At 45.0% G+C, this 24,047-nt stretch overlaps 1 protein-coding gene across 1 annotated transcript in view; it reads right to left on the reverse strand.

Annotated features, from left to right (window-relative positions):
- Positions 1-24,047, reverse strand: part of LOC122940866 (ubiquinol-cytochrome-c reductase complex assembly factor 1) — an 83,210-nt gene that overhangs the window by 50,137 nt on the left and 9,026 nt on the right. The window contains exons 2-4 of the mRNA XM_044297726.1: positions 22,525-22,597; positions 21,576-21,633; positions 2,289-2,397 (exon numbers count right to left, since the gene is read on the reverse strand). Coding sequence (XP_044153661.1) covers positions 2,289-2,397; positions 21,576-21,633; positions 22,525-22,597 — 240 coding nt within the window. The remainder of the gene's footprint in view (positions 1-2,288; positions 2,398-21,575; positions 21,634-22,524; positions 22,598-24,047) is intronic.

The following is a 24,047-nucleotide window of genomic DNA, read 5'->3' on the forward strand; positions in this document are numbered from 1 at the left end:
ACACAGTGGAGTAACATAGTAGCAGTGTGAGGCGTTTTTAAAAAATTGCAACAGACAAGCCCTTTACCGTGGAAACTTCCCAAGTTGTCACAGTTTATTGTGGATGAATGTCCTAAGAAAATATGATGATAAAAGCTAATTTCAAAGAAAAAAAAAATGGAATGAAAGGGCCAAGAAGAGGAAAAGATACAAATATTACTCGGTTTCTGCTGCAAATGGAGCCAAAAATGACAACATAGTGTAGGATTACCCATAATTCTGCCAATTTTCCTTAATCTTTTGCAAAAAAACACAGTTCTACTCGCAGATTGCTCGCTGCCAGATTTAGGAAAAACTCAATTCATTTATTTGCACTGAACTGCATTCTGGTACTAAGTGAAGAAGAAGGGAGTCAGTGTATTTTGGCCGGTGATTTGGTAAAGCACTTACACTCCGCTATTCATTTGTGATAATTATATTCTTTCTGTAATGATGCTGGTTGATTGCAGTTCCTCTACTTTCCACCTCTTCCCATCTGCCTCGTGCTCCTCGCTCTGGAAGCGTTCTTACTGCAAGGCTTCAACCATGTGTTACTGGGAGCTTCACAAATGACTGCTCTATAAATATGGTGGACTTAGGCTTTGGAGAAAATCATCTGTGAGTCTAAGCCCTTGGGCTGCCCTCTTCTAGCAGGTATTACCTGCGTTTGGGAAAGATGGGTGACTGTCAACATTGCGGGCTGCCACATAGCTTTTTCATACTCTAAAATGGCAGATCAGATTTGTCTAGATAAGCAGTCTAGACAAGCACTAGGATGCTTCACTAGGATTCAAGAATAGGCACCCAAAAACCTATGTGGAACAAAATACAATTGTTCTGCTAGACAACCCCTTTAATAGAATTAAAAAGCATCTATCAGCATGACCATCCCTAATAAACCAAACGAACCACCTGGTAGAGTTAATCCTGCTGATTAAAGAGGACCTGTCACCAGTTGGGGGTGCGTCCCTGCACAGTCTGACAACGGCGGCACTGATTGGATAGTGAGTCTGTGCCGGTACACGCCCCCAACTTGTTACCACCCCTCTGTACCCTTACTGCAGACTGCTAGCAATTCACTCATAACTTCTAGTAGAAATAATACAGGAACGGCACAACATGGAGACATAAGAATAGATGCTCCAGAATTGTTATTATATGGGGAATGCATGAAGATGACAGGTCCTCTTTAAAATGATACCTGTCTTGTGAAAATCGGTCGAAGTGTCCCTGAGAAATAAGGCTTATTCTTTATGCAAATGAGAGCTTCAGTAAGTAAATTGCTATGTCACATTCATGCACAAGAAATTAACATATCCAACACGTAGTTGCTACGCTTCGACCCATGCAGGGTTCTTTACCCAGCTTTCCCCTAAGATGTCTGCATGCCCTACCCATATGCAGAAACCTTTTTAATTGGATCAAGATTTATCTGTACATAACACTGCAAAATTCAACTGGCATTTAGGGTCTGTAGCTAACAACGCCTATGTGCGCAGAACAGCAGCCATTAGTGGTGTCACACACAAAACTGTATAAAACCAAGACAATCCAGAAGCTACTGAATAAAATATGAAAAGGTTTTATATAAGAGGACAGACAGCTGAGGTTAAACCTTCCAGATGTGTTTCTCTTTCCTGTTTCGGTCACCAACAATCTCGGTTTTGTCAACTTAGGGCATATGGACATCACAGAGGGGGGATACCCTGCTTGGGACCCGACTATGATGCAATGTGCCTCTCCACTTTTGACTTCTGCAAGAGCAATATGGCCAGATGCGGCATCCTCTGGCTGAAGCCTGAAAAATGGCACAAGCCAATGAAATACAATAAGTGATGTGCCAGGAGATGAGTTTGAGTGGATGGATGGATGGATAAGTGAATATAAGATTGGCGAATTAAAGGACTACTGAGGGCTGGTATGAGGCAATGGAGGCTGCTGTGGGCTACTATGAGAGGCAATGGGGGCTGATATGAGACTCCTGGGGGATGATGAGAGGCATAGGGCTCTTATCTGAGGTCTGATTGGGGGTAATTCACATTGGGGTTCTGAGCTGAGGTCTGAGGATTGGGGGTCTGAACTGAGGTCTAATGAAAAATATTTTTTCTTACTGTCCTCTAAAACCTAGGTGCGTCTTATATGGCCAAAAATATGGTAGATAGATAGGTATGAGATAGATAGATTAGATGGACAGATACAGTTCTGTTCTAAACAAATTATATGCATCATCAAGCAATACGGAATATGGCATATGAAACACCACAACTCACCCCCATGACTTTCCCACGCTGTTCAACATCTTCCCACATGGAGTAGACAATAAATCTGCACATGTACTTTCCAGCTCGTCCTTCCTGCTTTATTCGAACCAAGCACATCCTATAAAAACACATTACTGTCAATCCAATGCCCTTCAATGTCCAGTCGTTGATATAATCCAGCTATGGTTCCACTCAGTCTTTAAGGGTGACATCATCATAGGACACATTTTAAATCTGCAGGATCACTATAAAAACATTTGTATAATATTGAGGCACTGTAACGCTCCATCCTTGGTGATAAAATTCTTGTAACATTTTAGGATGTAAAGAACCAGAAAAATATTTATATCTAGCGCACAAAAAGAACAGTAAAGGAACATGACCTACAGTGCATGCAAAACTAGAGTTTTAAGTAAACTTATTATAAGTAGAAACAATTTGCAGTTTTTTGCATATAAAATTTCCTTTGTGCCTCAATGACCATAACTTGCTGTAATTTATATTATTACCCATCACAGAAGTGCCTGTAACTCAAGGAACAATCTACACTTAGTAAGTGGATAACTGAAGTAGCAAGGGGTGAAGTCAAGTACTCGGGATTGACTTTACACCCTGTTGTGTTGGAGACCTACACGCTTTAATATTCTAAAAGGAGGAAGCTCCAGCAAAGATGGAGAAAACTTCCATAAAGGTTTCAGTTGTCTAGAAGTGACAGGTCAGGTTGTTACTCATGCTCCTATCCAGTCAGGTGGTCCATCCTCAATATCCTAAACCAGTCCTACTGGTCCAAATTCTGAGACCTAACCCAAACCGCTATATTACTTTAAAACTCTCCTGAAAACCGTACAGAGTTGAGAGTTGTGCAATTGGCTATCCTTACATGGGTTGGCTGAGATGACTATATGTCACTTACTAATACAGCCTGTGTTGACTGTAGCAGTGAAGTGTCTAAATATATATGTATATATGAGAGACAGAGAGGGGGAGGGAGAGGGATCTGTCCCCTTTAAGGATTCCCCTGTAGGCAGACGTGAGCCAAGTCACCTATACCTGCTGGGGAGGGGAGCAGCCCGGAAAACTGGACAAAAGTTTTGGGCACATCAAAGGCAAAGGATCAAAAGATCCTCTGCCTGCAGGGGGCCACTGTTTATCAGGAAGCCGGACCGCCTCCAGCGCTGCATACTTATACATCACATCACCACGCCAGCCAGTGTACACTGCATGTAGCAGTCTCTATACCAGAATCCTACAAACCATACAAACACAAATTATAACCCAGACCTTAATCAACTTAGTCAAGCCCAAGATCTCGAAGTAGTTCTACACAAGGCAACTATGAGATTAGTGACGACTAACGTTGTGCAAACACCGATTGATTCTCAAATTCCTTAAAGAACCCCCCAACCCATTGTGATTTTCTGCTGAAAATCTTTAAAGGAAATGTGTCACCAAAATTTTCATCTGCCAGTTAAAACCAGATAGTAACACATTCCCTTTTTTTCTAATCTGTTCTTATTTTCAAAACAAGTGTAGAGTCGGGCGGCACAAGTAAAGTGTACGGCAACATCCACTGGCTTCCCTTTTTGTATACACTGACGGTGGTGCACAGCTGAGAAGAGGATTATGTGTGAACGGTAACAAAGAAGAAAAATAGTCAGCGGCACTCACCAGCGTATTATATCAACTCCACACTTTATTCCACGGAGTGAAGACATGGCATGGGGCAGACAGACATTCAAAGTTTTTGAATGTCTGTTTGCCCAATGCCATGTCTTCACTCCGTGGAATAAAGCGTGGAGTTGATATAATACGCTGGTGAGTGCCGCTGACTATTTTCCTTCTTTGTTACCGTTCTCATTTTCTGATTGCAGAATTTTTTATTCTATTTCCTGAACAAGATTATGGGGCTGTCATCTTGGCTGAGCTGTTCTTAACTGCATTTAGGCTACTTAGCGTTTTGGCTTTCCATTTGTGAGATCAGTTCAGGGAGAAATCTGCGGCTGCAGGTCTAGTGGTGTGCAATTCCCGTGCACCGGAAAGGTAACCGAGGAAGCAGATTGTGAGGGGTGGTGCACGGAAAGCGGTCTGTGTAGAGGGTGGGGGATGCACGGAGAGCAGTCTGTGTAGAGAGGGGGATGCACGGAGAGCCGTCTGTGTAGAGAGGGGGATGCACGGAGAGCCGTCTGTGTAGAGAGGGGGATGCACGGAGAGCAGTCTGTGTAGATGGGGATGTATGGAGAGCAGTCTGTGTAGAGGGGGATGTATAAAGAGCAGTCTGTGTAGAGGGGGATATATAGAGAGCAGTCTGTGTAGAGGGGGATGTATAGAGAGCAGTCTGTGTAGAGGGGGATGTATAGAGAGCAGTCTGTGTAGAGGGGGATGTATAGAGAGCAGTCTGTGTAGAGGGGGATGTATAGAGAGCAGTCTGTGTAGAGGGGGATGTATAGAGAGCAGTCTGTGTAGAGGGGGATATATAGAGAGCAGTCTGTGTAGAGGGGGATGTACAGAGAGCAGTCTGTGTAGAGGGGGATGTACGGAGAGCAGTCTGTGTAGAGAGGGGGATGCACGGAGAGCAGTCTGTGTAGAGGGGGATGCACGGAGAGCAGTCTGTGTAGAGAGGGGGATGCACGGAGAGCAGTCTGTGTAGAGAGGGGGATGCACGGAGAGCAGTCTGTGTAGAGAGGGGGATGCACGGAGAGCAGTCTGTGTAGAGAGGGGGATGCACGGAGAGCAGTCTGTGTAGAGAGGGGGATGCACGGAGAGCAGTCTGTGTAGAGAGGGGGATGCACGGAGAGCAGTCTGTGTAGAGAGGGGGATGCACGGAGAGCAGTCTGTGTAGAGAGGGGGATGCACGGAGAGCAGTCTGTGTAGAGAGGGGGATGCACGGAGAGCAGTCTGTGTAGAGAGGGGGATGCACGGAGAGCAGTCTGTGTAGAGAGGGGGATGCACGGAGAGCAGTCTGTGTAGAGAGGGGGATGCACGGAGAGCAGTCTGTGTAGAGAGGGGGATGCACGGAGAGCAGTCTGTGTAGAGAGGGGGATGCACGGAGAGCAGTCTGTGTAGAGAGGGGGATGCACGGAGAGCAGTCTGTGTAGAGAGGGGGATGCACGGAGAGCAGTCTGTGTAGAGAGGGGGATGCACGGAGAGCAGTCTGTGTAGAGAGGGGGATGCACGGAGAGCAGTCTGTGTAGAGAGGGGGGTGCACGGAGAGCAGTCTGTGTAGAGAGGGGGGATGCACGGAGAGCAGTCTGTGTAGAGAGGGGGATGCACGGAGAGCAGTCTGTGTAGAGAGAGGGATGCACAGAGAGCAGTCTGTGTAGAGAGGGGGATGCACGGAGAGCAGTCTGTGTAGAGAGGGGGATGCACGGAGAGCAGTCTGTGTAGAGAGGGGGATGCACGGAGAGCAGTCTGTGTAGAGAGGGGGATGCACGGAGAGCAGTCTGTGTAGAGAGGGGGATGCACGGAGAGCAGTCTGTGTAGAGAGGGGGATGCACGGAGAGCAGTCTGTGTAGAGAGGGGGATGCACGGAGAGCAGTCTGTGTAGAGAGGGGGATGCACGGAGAGATGTCTGTGTAGAGGGGGATGTATAGAGAGCGGTCTGTGTAGAGGGGGGGATGTATGGAGAGCGGTCTGTGTAGAGGGGGATGTATAGAGAGCAGTCTGTGTAGAGGGGGGGGGAATGTATGGAGAGCGGTCTGTATAGAGGGCGATTCATGGAAAGAGGTCTGCGCAGATGGGGGATGTATGGAGAGTGCTCTGTGTAGATGGGGGTGTATGGAGAGTGCTCTGTGTAGATGGGGATGTATAGAGAGCGGTCTGTGTAGAGGGGGGGATGTATGGAGAGCGGTCTGTATAGAGGGCGATTCATGGAAAGAGGTCTGTGCAGATGGGGATGTATGGAGAGTGCTCTGTGTAGATGGGGGGGGATGTATAAAGAGCGCTCTGTGTAGATGGGGATGTATGGAGAGCACTCTGTGTAGAGGGGGGGGGGGGGTTTATGGAGAGCGCTGATGCCTGCTGATGTGGTCACTAGTTGCAGTGGCGCCTCTCTTAAGTGATTGGCCTTTTAAGGAGTGCAGTGGGGATAGTTTATTTTAACCCATTCTGTGTCACATATAGAAGAATATTGTTTTGAAACCCCTTTAAAAAATTAAGGGTTTGTATACACTAATTTCTGAGACTGGAAGGACCTCCTTTGTTGGTGATCATACTTACCTGATCCCCAGTGCTGGGTCCTGGCAACTTTGCTCCCCAGCCTCCGTTGCTTCTCTTGAGTTCCTTCATAAAGACTTCCTGTTTGACGCCGTTACAGCCAATAACTGATCACTGCTTCCTTTGCATTATGTTAAATGGTCATGTGATGCAAGGGGAGCAGATCTTCACTGTGGCCAGTGATTGGCTGCAGCAGCATCAACATAAAAGTTTTCATGGAGAAACCCAAGACAAGCAGCGGAGGCCTGGAAGCCAAGGCCCAGTACCTAGGGATCAAGGAAGCATGATCAGCAACGCAAACCTGGCTAGTCTGAGAGTTCATAGAAATTAGTGCACAACCCCTCAAGAGCCTCAAGATTGATGGGGTTAGAAGAATGAATCAAAAGGAAAGACAAATGGGTAACGACACAAGGTAAGACATTTTTTTTTTTTATTATACCAAAATTATATGCATTTTAAATTTGGCTCCTAAATTTTTCAGTTTAGGAGCCAATGGCTCCTTGATATTTTTTTGTTGTCTGGAGCACTGCCCTACCGATCAGCTGTTTGAAGAGAAGGCGGTGCTCCATGCAAGCGCTACTTCCTCTTCATTACACTATGCGTCATCTCACTTGTGGCAGCAGCATAGTGAATGGAGTGAGTACTAGTAGTTACACTGAGCCATGTAATGAAGAGGAAGTAGTGCTGGCATGGAGCGCGGCCTCTTCAAACAGCTGATTGTGGGGGTGCCGAGTGTTGGACCTCCGCTGATCAGCTACTGATGATCTATCCTGAGGATAGGTCATCAATATAAAACCCTTGCACAACCCCTTTAACTACATGGGAAATGTTCCTCTTTTACAACTTTTCTAATTCCACTCTCGTTATGATGTCCTGATCCTGGTAACTAGCTGTAAACCAGACACCCATAAAGTGGAAAACACAGTCAGCTGCTCAATCAATTTCTTTTTAATTTCATATAGAAACATTTATATCATAGATTAAAGGGGTTGTCCATTACATACAGGTCCTTCTAAAAAAATTAGCATATTGTGATAAAGTTCATTATTTTATGTAATGTACCGATAAACATTAGACTTTCATATATTTTAGATTCATTACACACAACTGAAGTAGTTCAAGCCTTTTATTGTTTTAATATTGATGATTTTGGCATACAGCTCATGAAAACCCAAAATTCCTATCTAAAAAAATTAGCATATCATGAAAAGGTTCTCTAAACGAGCTATTAACCTAATCATCTGAATCAACTAATTAATTCTAAACACCTGGAAAAGATTCCTGAGGCTTTTAAAAACTCCCAGCCTGGTTCATTACTCAAAACAGCAATCATGGGTAAGACTGCCGACCTGACTGCTGTCCAGAAGGCCATCATTGACACCCTCAAGCAAGAGGGTAAGACACAGAAAGACATTTCTGAACAAATAGGCTGTTCCCAGAGTGCTGTATCAAGGCACCTCAGTGGGAAGTCTGTGGGAAGGAAAAAGTGTGGCAGAAAACGCTGCACAACGAGAAGAGGTGACCGGACCCTGAGGAAGATTGTGGAGAAGGACCGATTCCAGACCTTGGGGGACCTGCGGAAGCAGTGGACTGAGTCTGGAGTAGAAACATCCAGAGCCACCGTGTACAGGCGTGTGCAGGAAATGGGCTACAGGTGCCGCATTCCCCAGGTCAAGCCACTTTTGAACCAGAAACAGCGGCAGAAGCGCCTGACCTGGGCTACAGAGAAGCAGCACTGGACTGTTGCATGTCATTCGGAAATCAAGGTGCCAGAGTCTGGAGGAAGACTGGGGAGAGGGAAATGCCAAAATGCCTGAAGTCCAGTGTCAAGTACCCACAGTCAGTGATGGTCTGGGGTGCCATGTCAGCTGCTGGTGTTGGTCCACTGTGTTTTATCAAGGGCAGGGTCAATGCAGCTAGCTATCAGGAGATTTTGGAGCACTTCATGTTTCCATCTGCTGAAAAGCTTTATGGAGATGAAGATTTCATTTTTCAGCACGACCTGGCACCTGCTCACAGTGCCAAAACCACTGGTAAATGGTTTACTGACCATGGTATTACTGTGCTCAATTGGCCTGCCAACTCTCCTGACCTGAACCCCATAGATAATCTGTGGGATATTGGGAAGAGAAAGTTGAGAGACGCAAGACCCAACACTCTGGATGAGCTTAAGGCCGCTATTGAAGCATCCTGGGCCTCCATAACACCTCAGCAGTGCCACAGGCTGATTGCCTCCATGCCACGCCGCATTGAAGCAGTCATTTCTGCAAAAGGATTCCCGACCAAGTATTGAGTGCAGAACTGAACATAATTATTTGAAGGTTGACTTTTTTTTGTATTAAAAACACTTTTCTTTTATTGGTCGGATGAAATATGCTAATTTTTTTAGATAGGAATTTGGGTTTTCATGAGCTGTATGCCAAAATCATCAATATTAAAACAATAAAAGGCTTGAACTACTTCAGTTGGTGTGTAATGAATCTAAAATATATGAAAGTCTAATGTTTATCAGTACATTACAGAAAATAATGAACTTTATCACAATATGCTAATTTTTTTAGAAGGACCTGTATATATTTTTCTGTTAATGCACGGAGAGCTTGAAAATAATAAATTAACAAATACTCACCTGTTTAAGTCACTGCTGGTACAGCGCCACCACTGCTCTGGTCTACACTAATCTCCTTTCAGCGGTATCACTGCTAAGGTGGGTGATTGGCCACATGCAGCCGTATGCTTAGGTGGCATGGGACTACTGTCCGGAGATAAACAGTGACTGGTGGATGTCCCTAGAGTGTATGGGCTTCTAGGAGAATCTATCCACGCCCTTAAAGGATCATCAGAACCCACGTGCACCACCCCAACAACCCTTACCCTAAACCTAAACTCACACAAGAGATCACACAGAACCCCCCCATCCCCAACCAAAACACAGCACATTCCTACATGTTACTTTGCACCACCACCTGTCTCAGTGGCACGTGACCTTCTCACAGGAGCCCATACACTTTACCGTGGCTGGCAGGGGGTAGAGAGAGGCAACGGCACTGTACCAGCGGTGGATTAAACAGGTCAAGTATTAGTAATTTGACTATTTTAAAGAACTCCCGAAATCTAACGAACCTTAAATGTTAACCAGAAAGAACACATCTCAAACAGACTGCTGACAAGCAAACTTTTGAACAATTACAGGCTTATGGGCGATACTTTTTTAAACCATTCAACGGAATATTGTGAAACAGAGTAATCAGGCCAAATCTACGCCCAGGCATCTTTTCCCAAATGAAATCACTTTGCTTCGAGAGATCTTAAGATTGCAGAGAAGGTGTACGTTTGATGCATCACCCTGTACCAATTTGTCAACTGAAAAAATGAGGTCATGGAATTCAGTGTTTTTACATGAAAATGCCATTTTTTAGCTGCACCTGCAACCTGGATTTTAAAAGACGTATATATATTTTCTCAGTCCATAAAATTCCACAACTATAATCAGTGCAGTTTGTAACGCAAGAACTGGAGCACATTAAAAGTCTGACTCATCATTGTCAAACCACAACGGTAACATTGCATTCCTGTTTACAAAATTTTAATAAAGTCGCTCGCGGATCCACGCTAGCAAGAGGTTAGCAATTTTTTCCACATGCAAAATGAGACTCCTGTTTAACCCAGTTACGTCAACAGTCTAAACGCTAACACAAAAGCAACACAAATATTATATAACATCAAAGTGACATGAACAGTGAAGGGAAGAATTCATTTCGAATTAAGGGGAAGAGTGGCAGGGCCAGTGTTTTCTGGTAAGGTTAGATTAGAACTCCAGCACCTACACATGGAGCCCACACTAATAGCAGGCAGGATAATACCACGGCAAGGAGACCTGGCACAAATAAGTTCAAGTTTTAGCACCATAGCATATAAGACATAGAAATCCGTTCCGGTCAAGGGTCTAAACAGTCACTTAAATGGGTTTACCCATCTCAGACAATGGGTGCATATCGCTAGGATATGCCCCCATTGTCTGATAGGTGCGGGTCCCACCCAATGGGACTTGCACCTACACTGAGAACGGAGCCCCGAAAATGATGGAGGGCGCACTGCACAGATGCCCTCCATTCATTTCTATGGGGCCAGCGAAAATAGCCGAGCGCTGGCTTGGCTATTTTCGTCGGCCCCAAAGAAATGAATGGGAGCGGTGGCCACGGGTGCGCTCCCATTCATTACTATAGGGAGAGAGATTGGTGGTAGCCGGACGCCGGAAGACCCGAGGTCCTCCGGCCACCACCTTCCCCGTTCAGTTTTCGGTGTAGGTGCGGGTCACAGAGATGGGACCAGCACCTATCAGACAGTGGGGGCATATGCTAGTGATATGCCCCCATTGTCTCAGATGGGAATACCCCTTTAAGTCGTTTTAATGTGACTCCAAAGGATCTGCTTCAAATGCCTGAGACCCTCACCTTCTGAGAGAACTGGGGTCTGTCTGCCAATCATAATCAGTGTTCTCCATGAACTTCAGTGAAGAGGTGGTTGTTCTTGCATGCAACCTTCTCAAGTAAAGCCTATGGACTCGGACCTTGCGTCCCTCACAGGTGATGATGGTTCCAGAGGTGGTAAGTCAGAGTTTTAAGGCATATACATATGATACATCATAAATGCTTAAAAAGTCACTGTACTTTCACACTTTTCCATTTAATTTAATAGAGAATGATCTAACTAAATTTCTAAATCACTTCATAAAAAAAATAAAAAGAATGCATCCACCTGAAAAAATCTGCAGTCATGGCCACTAGGGGTCTCACTTTCACCTAATTTGCAAGCAAGATCTGTCCCTAGTAACAGGGAAATAGGAGACAGCAAAGAGGAAGTGTCAGAGCTAGCTGAGATCCTGAGCCTGATAAAAGGACTGCTTCTACATTGCATCTGAACATCACACAAGCCTCCTTATTAGTCCTATGAGCTTTGGAGCTGAAAACGAACATAGTGGGAAGTAATGGAAAGGCTATCACAGCAGTACAGTGCAGGCAAATTTCACTGAATGTATCCCCCCCCCCTGCTTCTGAGTGAAATGCATCTAAATGTGCAGCTGAGACAGAGAATAATATGCCTGAAAGAGACTTTAGAGAAGCCCCAAAAAAACAATTTACTTAACACTCACAGTTATGATTGTACAAAGAAGCACAGCAATTATGCCAACTTTTTGGAAAACTCAGGTACATTTTAAAAACTGGGCCATCAGAGCAGCTCCCTGACAGATTCAGTGTGAGGCAGACAGCAATAGTATGTAGATGCAGTGAAACTAAAAGCTGCAGAAAAAGAAACTGTTGAACATTTTTTAATAAAGACCAAGTTAAAAAAAATATTCTTAGGCTACTTTCACACTAGCGTTCATGGGTCCGCTCGTGAGCTCCGTTTGAAGGAGCTCACGAGCGGACCCAAACGCCTCCGTCCAGCCCTGATGCAGTCTGAATGGAGCGGATCCGCTCAGACTGCATCAGTCTGGCGGCGTTCAGCCTCCGCTCCGCTCGCCTCCGCACGGACAGGCGGACAGCTGAACGCTGCTTGCAGCGTTCAGCTGTCCGCCTGGCCGTGCGGAGGTGAGCGGATCCGTTCAGACTTACAATGTAAGTCAATGGGAACGGATCCGCTTGAAGATGTCACCCTATGGCTCAATCTTCAAGCGGATCCGTCCCCCATTGACTTTACATTGAAAGTCTGAACGGATCCGCTCAGGCTGCTTTCACACTTAGAATTTTTTCTAAGTTATTAATGCAGACGGATCCGTACTGAACAGAGCCTCCGTCTGCATTAATATGATCGGATCCGTTCAGAACGGATCCGATCAAGCGCAAGTGTGAAAGTAGCCTTAGCCCCAAATTAGGAAAACACAATGAAATAATTTTGATCCCAAAGGAGTATTTAGCCTTTAAGATAGTAATACCCCTTTAACGCAGATACAGCTGCAGCATTTGAGTTTGAGACTGCATGTTGTGAGAGGGTGGCAGCAGGGTCAGCGCACACAGCACAGCTCTTAGAAGAGCTGTCCATTCAGCAGACACGGAGAGAGAAATTGTGCACTAAAAAGGGCTGTCCAGGAACTGAATATTGATGATCTATCCTCGGGATGGAGCCGGCCATGTGATTCAGATGGAGACACGTGATCTAGAGACTCCGGGGAGGAGCGTGGAGTGGTACCCTCCTACGAGTGTGCAAACCATTGAGGATGATCTATAGGTCGGAGCTAAATGGAAACTGGTGAGTGAGCCAGTGACTGCGGCCACGATCACACTATTTTATTGGGCAGGGATAGGACATGACGCACGGATTGAGAGACATGCGCATTAGGTAAACGGAGACGCTGGGCTGTGCAGGACACCTGAGGTGAGGTGTCCATTGGTAGATAGGTATTTGTTATAATTGTACACAGGTGCACAAGTGGGGCAATTACCAATGGGTACAATCCTACTGGCAGCCTTTTAAGAAGGGTGTGGATGAATAACAATTGCCTATTGTGATTGGTTATATGTGAACCATAAGTGGTGACCTGTATCATATAAAGGTTTGAAGCAAGCACTGTATACTAGTCGAAACATTGCTGCTATCAATGGTCTTTTTTGCACATAGGTCATGGATTAACAGCAAATAAAGAATTAATGAAGAATGATGCTGCCGTCATCTAATATTTGAACGCCATCCTCAGGATAGGTCTTCAATATTAGATAGATGGGGTACCGAATCCTGACACTCCTGAAAATCAGCTTTTTAAGTTAGTCTGGTGCTTGAATGAATGTTGTACATACATTATATAGTGCCAGTGCTTCATATTCAAGCGCAGTCCCATTCACCTGAATGGGACCGAGCTGTATAAAGACAATGTGACATATGGATGCCACAGGCCGAGGAACAGTCTACAGCGCTTAGGTGAGCACCATGGCCCCTTGCAATAGCTGCTTGGTGGGGCTGTCGGGCATCGGACCACACTGATTTGATATTGATGACCTATCCTGAAGATAGTTGACCAATATTTAAAGGGTTTCTACCACCAGATTTTGAGATTTTCCCCTCGACTGACACTAGCGATCTGCTAGTGTCTGCAGTACCTAACAGTGCTCTTGTATCACCTCTGTCTGCTGCCGTTAAGCTTAAAAACATACTTTTATTGATATGCAAATGAGCCTCTGGGTGGTATGGGGGCGTCTTTTCAGCACCTAGAGGCTCCGTCTACTCACCATTTCTGCTGGAGGGACGCGTTGGGCGGCAGAAATAGTGAGTAGACGGAGCCTCTAGGTGCTAATAAAGACGCCCCCATAGCACCTAGAGGCTCATTTGCATATCAATAAAAGTACGTTTTTAAGCTTAACGGCAGCAGACAGAGGTGATACAAGAGCACTGTTAGGTACTGCAGACACTAGCAGTTCGCTAGTGTCAGTCGGCCAAATATGTCAAAATCTGGTGGTAGAAACCCTTTAACTTCCTCCCAGTGCTAGGCAACCGCATGGGACTTGGGAGCCGCCGCACAGAAGTCCCGCCCCATGCCGATTAGCTGGGACACGCTGCCGTCCCCGCGCTGATGGCCTGGGAGCGCCGCTGCACGGAAGCCAGCACAGGACCCACCGCCGCAGCCGACAAGGGACCCGCCATCGCCTCCGCCGCTGACCATCTGGGATATGGGACCCGCCGCTGGACAGCCATCAGGTATCGTCAGTGGTATCGGCAGCATTTGCACAAGTACTCGTGCAAATGTCCAGTATTGGTACAGATACTGATATCGGTATTGAGACATCCCTAGTGTTTATTACTGATTTGCATTCTATGCCTGATGAAGGGAAACATTGCAGTCGCCCAGTTGGTGCTTAGTTCTGTCTCTACCAGATTCGCTTCATCTGCAGTTATTGACTATTCTACATTGATGGTGATCTATATTTATTGACCGGATGTTTGCTGTACATCGGTATTTAAGAACAAGTATACGGTGGCGTGCCGTGTTTCTTTATGCAGTCCTGGAGAGCCCCCATGTCAAAGGTCAATTAGAAATGCATTCAATATAAAGCATTTACACTCCATTAACATTTCAGAAAAAACGCACCAGAACTTGCATAGAGCATTTGAATCTCAAAATGAATAATGGATGGCACAATTGGATCCGCACAATTAGGCGATTATAAGGAAGGAATATTATTCTAAGAGCTTTAGCATATATAAAACGTTAACTCCCTTAAGTCTACCAAAATCGTCAAGGTCAACTGAATTTCCAAATATCACTTCATAACCCCGGCAGCGGGATAAATGAGCAGAAAACCGCTGCATTCCATTTCTGCGGCTGGACAGGGGGATTCCAGCCCAGAAGGAAACAGTTTGGCGACCTAGGACATTAAAAATACTGTCGGGTTTAAATAAGGCCCCATACATTTCAGCTAAAGACAACCCCAGTAATCAGCTCAATTTATGATGTGTTAGCTCTCGCCGGCATGTTAGCAAATGTTTGAATGTACTTCAGCAAGGTTCCTGTTACACATTAAGATATATATCTTTCCCCCTGCCACAACATACGCTGACCTTTTCAATAATGCGAGATTAAACAATATTTTTTTTTTGGCTATTTACTCCACAGATGAAAAGGGAAAATATTGCCTGGGTGTTAAATATTTTCACAAGCAACAAATCTGCAATTTAGGAAAATTGTGTGTGTGTTTTTTAGGTGTAACATAAATGTCAGTGTAATAACTCTTATAGCCCAGTCTACTGACAACTCGCAGTGAGAATCCCTGCAGGGAGATTTCTGCAAAAATCACTTTTAAAGGCATATTCTAGTTGCCACTGGATAGGAGGATATCTGTAAAATCTGTAGGGTTTGGGCCACTGGAACATCCGTGATCATGAGAGCGGGGACCCAGTGTCCCCCCATTTTAACACAGCAGCAGTCGACTGCCATACCATTCATATCCTATGGGACTGAAAGTTCTGTACTCCACTATCTCTGGCAGTCCCATAGTGGCGGATGGAGCGGCAGCGCCCATGCCCAACCACCACTCCATACATACAGGGGAACACAGGACCTCAGGTTTTGTGATGGGTGGAGTTCCAGCTGTTAGACCCCCTACTGATCTAACAGTTGTCCCCTATCCGTCTATTCATTGGTCCATAAGGGCCCACAACGGTAACCTGAACACAGGTTCAGCTGTAATCAATGAGCAGCACTGGGGGAAATCAGGCATTACACAATTCCTAGATAAAATCTATGGGCTGTCAAAGTAATGTTCTGACTTGGTAGGCCCAAGCCAGCAACCCTAAAAAGTTCTTGTGTGTCCTGCATTTTATATTTTCTATAGACTTAGACTTACAGTTAACATCTGGAGCTGATGTTTTTACTGCAACCCCCCCCCCCCCCCAAAAAAAAATATGAAGGTGCAAAAATCGGTACTAAAACTGCAAACGTGCAGCCTGCATGATCAAGGAATCCAACTTCTAATTCACGCCAACTCCATATAATCACAAGTGCCATGGAAGTGGTCTCGACGTGTGCAGTGCCCTCGGATCTATGCGCCCTCCAGTGATGGCTGTAACTAACATCCCTTCTGGATTTCTCTTTTATGCAACCTGCTTGGCCATCACCCCAGATATGTTTACACGCCCCCCCCCCCCCCCCAGATATGTTTACATGCCCCCCCCCCCCCCCCCATCATCTATATAGCACGGTCAGCAATTTTGAGAGTTCAAAACTGCTAACCAACTGCATTTAACAAGCAATTTTCATTTTCAAATAGGTTTTCATGTTCCTTAATGGAGGAAGAAAAGTAGCTACTACTTTTTAGGACTGCTCAGAGTATTTGGAAGATATGCTGACTTAGATGACTATTCTGTGGAGGTGCTTATTCATAGAACCCTATTTGAGGGAAATGGTTTTAAAGGGGTTATGCCATGATTGAGGTAAAAAAAAAATGAAAATCAGACATCATATTGTTCATGGAAATCTGTTTCTAACAAAGCTAGAGCCAGCCCTGTACTTCACATGGTTCCAGAGATCTCCCCATTCATTGCTCCAATTGTTCTGCTTGATTTATTTCACGTTGGCAGCTCTTGAGTATAAAAATGTTGTATTTCGGAGCTCAGGGCTTCTAAAGGAAGATACAGCTGGTGCCAGTTGAACATTTAAACTGATCGTGTTTCGACCAACTCAGTGAGGTGAGGTGGACAACAAATAAGAAAAAGAACAAACAGCAGGTGGCACTATACAGATACAAACGCAAAAACACAAAATGCAATCGCACTCTGCAACCAGCACTCTGCCCTGCCTTAATGCTGGATGTTGAATAAGGCATTGGTGTACATTTTGGCCAAAGCGTAATAAGCCACTCACCACGTCAAGGTCGCCTTCATAAGTAGTTCCTACCTGTTATGGGCCATGACAGCCACACAGATACAGTTTATTGAATAGCTCAGTGACTATACTACATTTTAACTACATGCAGTTACAAAAGTATTCCGATTCTGATGCTGGTTTGAAAAATGTAGAATGGTTCTCCATGGCACAACCCCTTTAAAGGGAACCTGTCACCAGGATTGTGTGTATAGAGCTGAGGACATGGGTTGCTAGATGGCCGCTAGCACATCCGCAATACCCAGTCCCCATAGCTCTGTGTGCTTTTATTGTGTCAAAAAAACGATTTGATACATATGCAAATGAACCTGAGATGAGTCCTGTATGTGAGATGAGTCAGGGACAGGACTCATCTCAGGTTAATTTGCATATGTATCAAATCGTTTTTTTGACACAATAAAAGCACACAGAGCTATGGGGACTGGGTATTGCGGATGTGCTAGCGGTCATCTAGCAGCCCATGTCCTCAGCTCTATACACAAAATCCCGGTGACAGGTTCCCTTTAACCACTTCAACCCTGCTAGGTGAAACCCCCTTCATGACCAGAGCACTTTTTACACTTCGGCACTACACTCCTTTCACCGTTTATCGCTCGGTCATGCAACTTACCACCCAAATGAATTTTACCTCCTTTTCTTCTCACTAATAGAGCTTTCATTTGGTGGTATTTTATTGCTGCTGACATTTTTACTTTTTTTGTTATTAATCAACATGTAACGATTTTTTTGCAAAAAAATGACATTTTTCACTTTCAGCTGTAAAATTTTGCAAAAAAAACGACATCCATATATAAATTTTTCGCCAAATTTATTGTTCTACATGTCTTTGATAAAAAAAAATGTTTGGGCAAAAAAAAAAAATGGTTTGGGTAAAAGTTATAGCATTTACAAACTATGGTACAAAAATGTGAATTTCCGCTTTTTGAAACAGCTCTGACGTTCTGAGCATCTGTCATGATTCCTGAGGTTCTACAATGCCCAAACAGTAGAAAACCCCCACAAATGACCCCATTTCGGAAAGTAGACACCCTAAGGTATTCGCTGATGGGCATAGTGAGTTCATAGAACGTTTTATTTTTTGTCACAAGTTAGCGGAAAATGATGATGATTTTTTATTTTATTTTTTTTCTTACAAAGTCTCATATTCCACTAACTTGCGACAAAAAATAAAAAATTCTAGGAACTTGCCATGCCCCTCACGGAATACCTTGGGGTGTCTTCTTTCCAAAATGGGGTCACTTGTGGCGTAGTTATACTGCCCTGGCAATTTAGGGGCCCAAATGTGTGAGAAGAACTTTGCAATCAAAATGTGTAAAAAATGACCGGTGAAATCCAAAAGGTGCACTTTGGAATATGTGCCCCTTTGCCCACCTTGGCAGCAAAAAAGTGTGACACATCTGGTATCGCCGTACTCAGGAGAAGTTGGGGAATGTGTTTTGGGGTGTCATTTTACATATACCCATGCTGGGTGAGAAAAATATCTTGGTCAAATGCCAACTTTGTATAAAAAAAAATGGGAAAAGTTGTCTTTTGCCAAGATATTTCTCTCACCCAGCATGGGTATATGTAAAATGACACCCCAAAACACATTCCCCAACTTCTCCTGAGTACGGCGATACCAGATGTGTCACACTTTTTTGCTGCCAAGGTGGGCAAAGGGGCACATATTCCAAAGTGCACCTTTCAGATTTTGCAGGCCATTTTTTACACATTTTGATTGCAAGGTACTTCTCACACATTTGGGCCCCTAAATTGCCAGGGCAGTATAACTACGCCACAAGTGACCCCATTTTGGAAAGAAGACACCCCAAGGTATTCCGTGAGGGGCATGGCGAGTTCCTAGAATTTTTTATTTTTTGTCGCAAGTTAGTGGAATATGAGACTTTGTAAGGAAAAAAGAAAAAAAAAGAAAAATCATCATTTTCCGCTAACTTGTGACAAAAAATAAAAAATTCTAGGAACTCGCCGTGCCCCTCACGGAATACCTTGGGGTGTCTTCTTTCCAAAATGGTGTCACTTGTGGCGTAGTTATACTGCCCTGGCAATTTAGGGGCCCAAATGTGTAAGAAGTACCTTGCAATCAAAATGTGTAAAGAATGGCCTGCGAAATCCGAAAGGTGCACTTTGGAATATGTGCCCCTTTGCCCACCTTGGCTGCAAAAAAGTGTCACACATGTGGTATCGCCGTACTCAGGAGAAGTTGGGCAATGTGTTTTGGGGGGTCATTTTACATATACCCATGCTGGGTGAGAGAAATATCTTGGCAAAAGACAACTTTTCCCATTTTTTTATACAAAGTTGGCATTTGACCAAGATATTTTTCTCACCCAGCATGGGTATATGTAAAATGACACCCCAAAACACATTCCCCAACTTCTCCTGAGTACGGCGATACCACATGTGTGACACTTTTTTGCAGCCTAGATGCGTAAAGGGGCCCAAATTCCTTTTAGGAGGGCATTTTTAGACATTTGGATCCCAGACTTCTTCTCACACTTTCGGGCCCCTAAAAAGCCAGGGCAGTATAAATACCCCACATGTGACCCCACTTTGGAAAGAAGACACCCCAAGGTATTCAATGAGGGGCATGGCGAGTTCCTCGAATTTTTTTTTTTTTTGCATAAGTTAGCGGATATTGATATTTTTTTTGTTTTTTTTCTCACAAAGTCTCACTTTCCGCTAACTTAGGACAAAAATTTCAATCTTTCATGGACTCAATATGCCCCTCACGGAATACCTTGGGGTGTCTTCTTTCCGAAATGGGGTCACATGTGGGGTATTTATACTGCCCTGGCTTTTTAGGGGCCCTAAAGCGTGAGAAGAAGTCTGGAATATAAATGTCTAAAAATGTTTACGCATTTGGATTCCGTGAGGGGTATGGTGCGTCCATGTGAGATTTTATTTTTTGACACAAGTTAGTAGAATATGAGACTTTGTAAGAAAAAACAAAAACAAACAAAAAATTTCCGCTAACTTGTGCCCAAAAAAATGTCTGAATGGAGCCTTACCGGGGAGGGGGGGGGGGGGGGGGGGGGGTGATCAATGACAGGGGGGTGATCACCCATATAGACTCCCTGATCACCCCCCTGTCATTGATCACCCCCCTGTAAGGCTCCATTCAGACATCCGTATAATTTTTACGGATCCATGGATCGGATCCGCAAAACACATGCGGACGTCTGAATGGAGCCTTACAGGGGGGTTATCAATGACAGGGGGTGATCAGGGTGATCACCCCCCTGTCACTGATCACCCCCCCTGTAAGGCTCCATTCAGACATCCGCATGATTTTTTACGGATCCATGGATACATGGATCGGATCCACAAAACACATGCGGACGTCTGAATGGAGCCTTACAGGGGGGTTATCAATGACAGGGGGTGATCAGGGTAATCAGGGTGATCACCCCCCTGTCACTGATCACCCCCCTTGTAAGGCTCCATTCAGACATCCGCATGATTTTTTACGGATCCATGGATACATGGATCGGATCCACAAAACACATGCGGACGTCTGAATGGAGCCTTACAGGGGGGTTATCAATGACAGGGGGTGATCAGGGTGATCACCCCCCTGTCAATGATCACCCCCCCTGTAAGGCTCCATTCAGACATCCGCATGTGTTTTGCGGATCCGATCCATGTATCCATGGATCCGTAAAAATCATGCGGACGTCTGAATGGAGCCTTACAGGGGGGTGATCAATGACAGGGGGGTGATCAATGACAGGGGGTGATCAGGGAGTGTATATGGGTGATCACCCGCCTGTCATTGATCACCCCCCTGTAAGGCTCCATTCAGACGTCCGCATGTGTTTTGCGGATCCGATCCATGTATCCATGGATCCGTAAAAATCATGCGGACGTCTGAATGGAGCCTTACAGGGGGGTGATCAATGACAGGGGGGTGATCAATGACAGGGGGTGATCAGGGAGTGTATATGGGTGATCACCCGCCTGTCATTGATCACCCCCCTGTAAGGCTCCATTCAGACGTCCATATGCTTTTTGCGGATCCGATCCATGTATCCGTGGATCCGTAAAAATCATACGGACGTCTGAACGGAGCCTGACAGGGGGGTGATCAATGACAGGGCGGTGATCAATGACAGGGGGGTGATCAGGGAGTTTATATGGGGTGATCATGGGTGATCAGGGGTTTATAAGGGGTTAATAAGTGCCGGGGGGGGGGGGGGTGTATTGTAGTGTGGTGTTTGGTGCGACTGTACTTACCAACCTGAGTCCACTTGTGGTCGATCCTAACAAAAGGGACCACCAGAGGACCAGGTAGGAGGTATATTAGACGCTGTTATGAAAACAGCGTCTAATATACCTGTTAGGGGTTAAAAAATTCGGATCTCCAGCCTGCCAGCGAGCGATCGCCGCTGGCATGCTGGAGATCCACTCGCTTACCTTCCGTTCCTGTGAGCGCGCGCGCCTGTGTGCGCGCGTTCACAGGAAATCCCGGCCCTCGCGAGATGACGCGTATATGCGTCGTTGAGCGCAGGGCTGCCACCTCCGGACCGCACATCTGCGTTAGGCGGTCCGGAGGTGGTTAAGTAACATGATGTGCACATACCAGAAATACAATTGTACATAAAATAAAGAGCAACTGTTGCAGTGGAAAATATAGTTTGGTCAGATTTATGCTACATACAGGCAGCTACAATTCTTCACAGTGTATAGAGAAGACTCGAATGACTTTTACTTACCATACGTGTAGCTGCGTCACAAGGAACCAGGAATTCAATGTATCAGGCAGATTGCATTCTGCATTTAAGAAGACAAAACTGTATAAAAGACTTGCCCCAATATAGCATATCAGCAGTTAAAGGGGTTGTCCAGTTTCAAGAGGGAACTGCCAACTCAGGGAATCGACCTGTAATAAAGAATAGATGACTACTTACCTTACCGATCCTGCACTGCTACTTAAAAAGGTCTCCTGGTTGTGCTCCGTTTTCCCGGCTGCATCATGTTGTCAACTCCTGACAGCTGCAGCCAATCACTGGCCTCTGCAGTGCACCGCTGAGGTCAGTAATTGGCTGCAGCAGTCACGTTTTGTTACTGTAATACCACCACTGCAGGCAGGAGAACTGGAGAGGCAGGGTTGGATCTGTCAGGTCATTAGTCATCTATTTTTTTATCACAGGTCGATTTCCTGAGTTGTCCGGTTTCCCCTTGATACCAGACAACCGCTTTAAAATCATAAAAATATACATTTATGAGTTTAGATTTTGCGTGCAACTATATTTTATTACACAGTCAAATCATTTTGTCATCACGACTTTAAAAATGACTAACTCTATTCGGGTTGAGGCACTCGCCAATGTATCAAGTAGTGGCCTTTATTCGCTTCACGGTAGCCTGAGCCTACAGCCATTTTGCGTGTACTGACGATACAACAGGCCCTGTTAAGGTGTTAGTGCACATGACTCATCCATGTATGTGCATCCTCCCCGTGTACATACCTGCTGAGAAGCGAATAAGGACCACTACTTGATACATTGGTCAGTGCCGTGACTACTACTTCTCTTTTTGGATTAAACACGGCTTTAGGGCTTATTCACACTTGAATCACGGACGTGTGCCATTAGTTTTTCAGTGATCCAGTGTATAGAAAAACAATAAAAAAATAAAAATAAAAAAAAAAGGTATACTTACTTTCAAAAAACTCATCATAATCTATTCGTTCCACACAACAGGTATACATGCGCAAAGCAGCTATTTTAATTTTCTGTAACAGAAGTAAAAGAGACAACTGACGTCAATTTCAACATACATACCGTACTAAAGATTTCTCAAAGTTCACAAGCCAAATACCCCCCGCTCAAATAAATGATCTCAAAGTGCCCCCAAGGGTATGACCTGACACTGTGCTGCCCCTATTAAGAGCACAGCATGAGGGTAGTGTGAGAACCCCCTACTGACATAACGTGTACCCTCCCCGGGGGCTACATGTGCCACCGGCCCTGAAATACAATATAGAGTCATAACTGATAACTGCGCAATTTCTCACAGTTGTTACTACTGGCAGCTACGTCTAAAATCTCTTAATATGAATAAAGAAAAGTTGGGAGACATTTAATACACTAGAAAATCAGCTTTTTTTAAAAGAGGTTTTTAGTTATAGAACCTCAAAGTTAGGAATGCCAGGAATCAGACCCCACCAATCAGTTGTTTGAAGAGGCTGCAGCACTCCAGTGAGCACCTTACTAATCACAGCGCCATACATTGTATAGTGGATATGCTTGGTATTGCAGCCCAGGCCTTGCCACTTGAATGGGATCGAGCTGCGCCTAGGCCATGTGACCGAAGAAAATGATATTATTGACCTGAGAAGAGGCCTCAGCACTCACAGGAGCATCGCAACCTCTTCAAACAGCTGAATGCAGGGAGTGGTGGAAGTCAGACCAAATGGGACTGAGCTGTGCCTAGGCCATGTGACCGATGAACGTGACATCACTGGCCCAGGAAGAGGCCGCAGCGCTGACCGGAGCACCATGGCTTCTTCAAATAGCTGATTAGCAGGGGTGCCGGGAGTCAGACCTCCACTGATCAGGTACTGATGAGCTATCCTAAGGATAGCTCATCAATACTAAACTCTCGGAAAACCACAGGTTGATTGATGGAGGTGGCACTACTCAAGCGAGCTGTTACTGGCAGCAGACCCCCTATTTAAAGAGAACCTGTCATTATGACAGAGCTATTCAAATAAGGACATCAGCACAACACCATAATAGTTCCAATATGGGCAGAATATTTCAGCTGCACTTCTTGCCAAAAATCAGTGTCGAATCCATGTCTTACATGTACTGCGGATTCACAAGGAATTTGAGCCATAATACTGAAAATGATGCAATCTACAGGGAAGATCCACAACAGGATGTACATGCCGTGGTTTAAAAAATGTCCACAAGATGTAGATATTTCATCCACTTGCCTTGTACAGTCATCGGTTGCAGATTTTACCAATCTGCCCTACAAAAGAGAAATGCTAGTGGCCACAACTACACCTTCTAACAGCTTCCATAGTCACAATCAGGGGGGCTGAAAAGGAAGCACTCCAGCGGCTGTCAGGAGGACTTTACAGGAATTTTTTGCAGCCCCCTGTTGGGCACTTTGGCGACTGTTTACTGGATACAAATTAAACCCCCTAGTATAGCTTTATCAGGGCATCATGTCAA

The sequence above is a fragment of the Bufo gargarizans genome, chromosome 6 (assembly GCF_014858855.1).
Source record: "Bufo gargarizans isolate SCDJY-AF-19 chromosome 6, ASM1485885v1, whole genome shotgun sequence".
NCBI lineage: Eukaryota > Metazoa > Chordata > Amphibia > Anura > Bufonidae > Bufo > Bufo gargarizans.